At 34.4% G+C, this 7,369-nt stretch overlaps 1 protein-coding gene across 1 annotated transcript; it reads left to right on the plus strand.

Annotated features, from left to right (window-relative positions):
* Window positions 1-1,375: 1,375 nt before the first annotated feature.
* LOC112033746 (receptor-like protein 46) lies at window positions 1,376-3,346 on the plus strand. The gene has a single exon (XM_024066523.1). It carries the CDS (start codon window positions 1,376-1,378, stop codon window positions 3,344-3,346), a length of 1,971 nt encoding a protein of 656 aa, XP_023922291.1.
* Window positions 3,347-7,369: the final 4,023 nt, after the last annotated feature.

A 7,369-nucleotide genomic window follows, 5' to 3' on the forward strand; every position in this document is an offset into this window, starting at 1 on the left:
AAAAGAAAAACACACCAATTTGAGCAACGTGCATTGCATTTAAAAATTGAAAACAATAGGAACAACGTTCTTTTTCTATTCTTAGAAAAAATAAAAAGAAAGACACCTAGAGATTAGGGATTTATAAGATTTTGGTAAAAGTGTGTGTATTGTTTGAGTGGAGTCCACTTGAGAAACTAATTAAATATTTGAATTGTAAATGGCTAAATGCAATTATTGTTATATTTTAAAGGGAAATAACATAAAATTGATTTAAATTGAGTTAAGAGTAGTCTAGACTCATGTATTAGGTGGTCTATCCAACTATGCTAGACTAATTTTCTTCCATTGACAGCAAGAAGGTTCTGTGAAATTTTTTGGAGGGGCCTATCATTATAATTTGTAGGGGCCTAATTTATTTTTATGCAGCACTATAAGAGGATTTCAAAAGTTTTGGGAGGCCATAGTATATGGACCTCCGCCCCTGTCTGGAAGTTAGGAATATTTAAAATTTTGCATATGACCCACTTTGCTATGCACAGGTTTTCTCCGCCTCAAAGAGGTGACTGACGTGTCTTGCCTTATATGTGTGTGTTTTTATTTAATAGTCACCGATAAAATACTTCCAACTGCCCCAAATCTAACTTGACTCTAGAGAGTTTCTTTTTCGGTCCGAAGTGGGGATGGTTGGAGGCCCAACATACCTAATTCGACCCTTATTTTTTTATTTTTGGGTAAACGAAAAACAGGGTAGCTAGGCTACTCCAGCCCTCAGGGCAAGGCGCACAAGTGTAGATGCCCACCAACAATTTACTACGGGGGAGATTCAAACCCAAGCCTGACAAGCAGGACCCAAGCGGCCCTACTAATTTGTTCTATTGTTATCCATGCTTGTCTAAAACTTGCACCTCATTCGTTGGATTTTTATTTTATTTTATTTTTTATTACAATTAAAATTAATCAATCTAAATCCGACTTTCCCAATTCCACAAGCGTGATGTACTTTGACAAACCAAAAAAATAGACCAATCCGTGAGTAATGGCAATTAACGAGTTGGGAAAATCGGATTATATCTGGTAACAAAGTCATGTGGCATGCCGTGTGCATAAGTTAACGTTGTAAAGACTAGAGAGAGGTATTTAATTGTAACAATTTTATTAATTTTAAATGAATACTTTTTTTTTTCTTTCAAAAAAAAAGAAAAAGAAAAAGAAGAAGACTCACAGATTGGTCTATTTTTTGGTTTGTCAAACACGCTTGTGGAAAGAGATCACAAGCTGACTTGACTAGGCCATGAATCCATAACGAGTATTATATTTTTTATTCCACAACCCAATCCTCCCAACTTAATTTTTACAAGCATCCAATTCCAACAAAGAAGAAAGAAACACAAGAATGGCAAAACTCACCCTTCTACTATTACTTGAACTACTCATTTTCTTCACCCCTTCACTCTCTTGTCCTGAATATCAAAAACAAGCCCTTCTCAACTTTAAAGCCTCTCTCATCAATTCTACTAGTACTACTACTACTACGACTTCTTCATCAGAAGCCCAACGTGTTCTTTTGTTTGAATCATGGAATTCTAGCTCAGATTGTTGCGACTGGGAGAGGGTCAATTGTAGTTCTAGCCTTGGCTCAAGGACTGTGACTGCCTTATATCTGCACAACCTTGTCGACCAGCTGCCGTGGGAGCACACAGTGTTGACTTCCAACATCTTGACACCGCTCTTCCATATTAGAAGCTTGACGCATCTCGAAATGTCAAAAAACAAAATACAAGGGGAACTGCCAAGTGACGGCTTTGCTAATCTGACCGAATTAATTTATCTTGATTTGGGGTGGAATGACTTCTTTGGCTCCATTCCTTCTCAACTTTTTCAGTTGAGATATCTTAAATATCTTGATATGGGTAGCAACAATTTCCATGATATTCCTAAAGAGATAGGGAATATGACAGAGTCGCGGCATCTTGAATTTTTGGACTTGAGTGAGAACCAACTAGAAGGAATGTTCCCACAATGGCTTGCCGAAATGGAAGTTGTGTCTATAATTTTGTCAGGTAACAATCTCACAGGTTCTCTCCCTCCTTTTCTTTTCAACTCTATAAATTTAAATATTCTTTCCCTGTCTCGGAACAACTTCTATGGAGAACTACCAAGCAACATTGGTAATGCCACCTATCTTCTGAATCTTATGCTGAATGACAACAATTTTTCAGGGAAGATTCCTGATTCCATTTCCAATCTTCACTTCATGATATTGGACTTGTCCAATAACAAATTTTCTGGCAATAGTTTACCAGATTTTAGCTCTAATATGTTGCCCCAAATCATTGATTTATCTTCAAATGACCTATCAGGTGAAATTTCAACAAACTTTTCCATCCTGACTAGAGTTCTCTCATTAGGAAAAAATAAGTTTTCTGGCATCATGTCTACAAACCTAAATAATATGCGCATCCTTGAATGCCTAGACATCCATGACAATAAAATCACAGGTGAAATACCAGATTTTATCTGCCAAATCTCCACCCTTCGAATACTAAATTTACGGAACAACTCTTTTCAAGGTACAATCCATGATTGTATTTCCAATCTCACTAGCCTCCAAATTCTTGATCTTTCAAGCAACCATCTTGTTGGAAAAATACCTACCAAGTTTGGAAATTTTACTGGTATGATTGAAACTTCTAATGAATCGATAGGTGTTGTTATTCCTGTTATGACTACTTCTTTCAGCTTCCAAGGCAAGATTAATGATCTGATCCTCAATTGGAAGAAGTCAGCACAAGGTCTATCTTGGAAAAATCTCATGATCACCTCTTTTTTAGACTTGTCAATGAACCAACTTTCAGGTGAAATTCCAACTACATTAGGTAGTTTGAAGGCTCTAAAGGTTTTCAACGTCTCACATAACAACCTTTATGGGAGGATACCAGCAAGTCTTGGTGATTTGTTTAATTTAGAGAGTTTGGACTTGTCACACAACAATTTATCAAGCTCAATTCCAAAATCACTAGCAAAGTTGCAACAATTAACTATTTTGGATGTCAGTAACAACAAGTTGGCTGGTAGGATTCCACGTGGTAGCCAAATGGATACAATGAATGATCCAAAATTTTATGCCAACAATAATGGGTTGTGTGGAATGCAAATTCGAGTGCTATGTCCGGAAGACTTTCCACTACCAAAACCACCAAAGGTTGAGGTTGAGAGTAAGGAAAGATGGTTCTCATGGGAAGGAGTGGGGATTGGATATGCAGTTAGCTTCATCATAACGGTGGGAGTCCTATATCTTGCCAAATATTTTGTCCCTGCAAAACCTTCAAATTACCGAGGTCAACAAAGAAGGCGAAGAATATAAATTATGCATGTCGACTATGGTCAAAGATCTAAATCCCAGCATTGTAAAGGCTTTCAGTCAAACAAATAATAATGACAAGTGGACCAGTGCTCATTCAGAAGTATCAACAGGTAATTTGGCTTGAGGGGCGGCCATTTATCATGTTTGGGGGGATAAACATTAAAAGGTTCACAATGGTAAAGTGAGAAGTAAAGTGGAGCTGCTGAAAGCTATTGCTTATGATGTAAGAGTTGTTTGTTTCGGTTGTAGTTTAGTAGCCAGTGAGGCTTATCTCTTATTTTCCTTTTTATTAAGTTGAGGTGTTATTTTGTTTTTGTTTTTTACGTTGCTGCCACTTGTTTAGTTGCCTGTTTGTGCATGACTACTATGAGGTTGAATAAAATCTTGCTTGTTTATCCAAAAGAATCTTTGTCATTGAATTGTAATGTAACACCCCAAACCTTTTTTTTAAAGCAATTTTACATGCGAATAATATCTCAAGAGAATTTATTTTTCATTAAGGATGTTAATTATATTGTAGAGGGCTTTTGAATATCTAAAGCATGTTATGGCATTTATGTGATTTGTGGTTATAGGCTAAGTGAAAATTAAAGAAGTGAAGAAATTTGAGTATATAGTGGTAAATGCCTTCTCAAGATATTTGTAATGAGTAGTCTACAATCAACACAGCCCCCTCCTTAAATCCATACTATTGTCTCCCTCTTCTCACTACAATAAACTTGACTTGTTTCAACCCACTTTTCTCAAGGGTTAACTAAAAAGTTCCGAAACCATCACTAAAAATTGGGGGCATGACTAAGTTTGATTAGCTTTATTCCGAAGGTCATTAAAATCCTCGAAATAAACCTATCAACCCTCGGAATAAACTATTAAAATTAGGCAGGCTAGTTTTTACCCTACAGCGCTAATTTTACCTCCAAATTTAAACATTTTTTAACATTTTTTTTTTTTTGAGGGGGCATCCTATGACAACCTTAGACAGAAGATATCTCAAAATTTCCAACCCTTGAAATAAAGTCCAAAATTAAAATACAAAAGGAAAAATCTTTGTTTTTATTTTTTTTTTTTTTTTTTTTTTTTTTTTTTTTGTGGCTAAATAAAACCTTTTGCTCTTCTTTATATATCAGACACGCCTGTTTTACAAGTTCACCTCCCCTTCTGCAAAGCCAACAACGACAACAACACTGATCTCTTCACCTCCTTGATCTCAGACATCAAATCCTACTCTGGCAATGACCCCCTTCTCCCATGGCTTCGGTATGCCTCTCTCTTTCTTTGTGGGTAGCTCTTTTAATGGTTTTAAAAAGTAAGATTGTTTGGCATTTTGTATATACAGAGGGATCAAAAAGATGAAGGATTTGCTGCCTTCGCAAGTACTGAACGAGAAGCTACCACGGTTTTTGCAGAAGTGCACGCAGACCTTCGATTCCAATCGTCGTTACAAAAACGACTTACGATACCTCCGCGTTTGGTTACAGTTGGTATTTTACTAATCCATCACTTTTTTTTTTTTTTTTTCGTTTTCTTCTTGATGATTTCGATTCTGGGTCATTGGGTTTCTTAGAAGTTGTTTGGTTCTTGTGGAAATGAAGGGGAAAGATGTGAAAATCAAATTTGAATGCTCTTTAGAATTTTTTGGTTATCTAAATGTTGTGAATTTATTCATTTATTTTAGTGTGTAGATGGGTTTTGTGGATGGTCTGAGAGCGGCTCTTTTTTTTCTTTTTCTTTTTTATTATTATTATGCTGGGTTATTTGGTTTTTGTTCAATTTCATAGCCTTTGTTTGGTTCCTAAGAGAAAATGAAGGAAAAGTTATGAACATCAAATTTGGGGTTTTAGTAAATAGAAGGGTTGTTTTGGGCTAAGTCCATTAGCTTTTTATTGTTATTATGATTCTCTTTTGATTTATGACATATCATCTTCATAGAAGCGAGGGAGTTGATAGGAGTTAGTCGTGAATTGAAAAATGCCAATTTCATTGTCTACATCATAATTCATAAGTAATTATTTATTTATTTATTTTGTAAGTAGATGGAGTTTGCGGATGATCCAAGAGTGATTTTCATTATCTTATGGATGATTTTGATAATGGGTCATTCATTTTTTGTTCAATTTCATAGCCCATTCCCTCTTTTTCGATGAATGCTATGAAATTTGAAAGGCATCTCTCAGGATCAATGATGAATACTTTTCAGCTGTGACTATTCTTATTTAATATTTTCTGGTTATTCATAATTTTTGATTTCAAGTATTTTGGATTTATATCTGTCAATTCCTTTCTCTACAAAGATGAGGTGGGTTCTTTCTAAAATCCTTGACAGCTCTTTCTCTTGTTGTCAATGGCAGGCAAGAAATTAGGGTTCTTCATTATAAAAGAAGAGGATTATGGAGGCATAAAGAGAGGGGAGGCACATACTACTACAGAAAGAAGGAGCACCAAAGGGTAAGACCTTTCTTTTATTCTGCACTTTTATTTAGTTGCTTTTCTGAAATTTAATAATTTGTTAAGATAGAGAGAGGCTGGAACCACTACTGGTGAGTTTTTATTTTCGATTTAAGTTTGTTTATTAATTGTGATTAGGTTTTGATATTCACAACCAACCCAATATCAGATCGCTGGAACTGCTACAAGTAAAATCGTTTATGTTAATTTTGTGCGTTTAATAGGATTTAGGTTTTGCTATTTTGGTTGGTTGGTTTTGATTTAAGAAATTGGTTTAGATTTTGTATAGTCAAAAGACTCAAAACCTAATATAGATTCCTTTCAATATATAACCCTCTATATATTCCCATCAGTGGCCATAGAAGAGTGACCACTCTCTAACAAACTAATTTTATTTTGGTTTATTTGGAAATATCTCATGTCTCATTCTTTTAATGTGCTGTGGCTTATAAGAGAAGAGCTAGTAATGAGGAGAAGTTTGTTGATTCTATGTAGAAGAAAGCTAAGGTAACAATTTCTTGCTGATTGTTCTCTGCATAATCTACCATCTAATTGGTTATCAATCATAGAGTTCAAATACTTTTCTAGGTTTTGTTTTATAGTTCTCAAGTTTCCTTTTTTGTGGTAGGAGGAAAAATGTTGAATTTGCATCAAAGAGATTCTTGGTATTCTTTCGTGGACTTACATATTGATTAATTTTGATAGCAACCAAATTCCAAGATCCTTCAAAGGCAATGATTTTTTAAAATATAATATTTGGTTCCGGTAAATTAGCCTGTTTTCTATTGAAATTAACAGAATTTGTATTGCTCTATTAATTTATTTGGTTGGTTGAGAAATTCTGTTGATGGGTTTTGTTGGTAAGAATTTCTACGCTGAATCTAAAATTTAATACTAAATATTAAATTTGATGTTCGCTTCTTACTTTTTTTTTCTTGTCCTAATTTCTCTGTCTCATTGACAGGCTTCAAGCGTAGAAATGGTGCACACAATCTTTCGTTAATAACTATGCAAGTTTGTATTAATTTCATGTGATTTTTTATTTTTTATTATTTTTATGATAGTTAGATATCTATTTGCTTTATTTCAGATTACGTTTGATATCTATTTGCTTATGAATGATATTAGATCTGACCCTCACTTAAACAAAACATAAGGTATCACATTCACAAAACTTAACGTAAGGTATCCTATGCTTTCTTGCTTTCTGAGAAAATTTCATTTCCATTCCATGTGTTTGTCTCAAGTTTTTGTTTTGTGTGTCTTTGGGTTAATAAGGCAACAAAACTAAAGTTTTTAAGGCTGTTTGAGACTGTCAACAACATCACATAATGGTAGCTTAAATTCTTCTTTCATTGCTGATTTTTTTCATTTGCTTTGATTTGTAAATAAGAACTGTGTTTTTGGAGAAGTGAATAATGACTCTAAGTTCGTTACATTTCATACTGATAGTGCTGTCGACTGCCTGAATGGATGTATATAAGTAAGATTTCCCTAATTTAAATTCCATTGTGATTTTTTTTTTTGTTTTTTGTGATGCACTTAGAGTTTCTTTATTCAAAAATTGATAGTTGATAC

This window comes from Quercus suber, unplaced genomic scaffold, assembly GCF_002906115.3.
Source record: "Quercus suber isolate HL8 unplaced genomic scaffold, Cork oak 2.0 scaffold_1020, whole genome shotgun sequence".
NCBI lineage: Eukaryota > Viridiplantae > Streptophyta > Magnoliopsida > Fagales > Fagaceae > Quercus > Quercus suber.

Bases quoted from the DNA above. Each gene is read 5' to 3' on its own strand.
- LOC112033746 (XM_024066523.1), top strand. From the start codon at position 1,376: ATGGCAAAACTCACCCTTCTACTATTACTTGAACTACTCATTTTCTTC.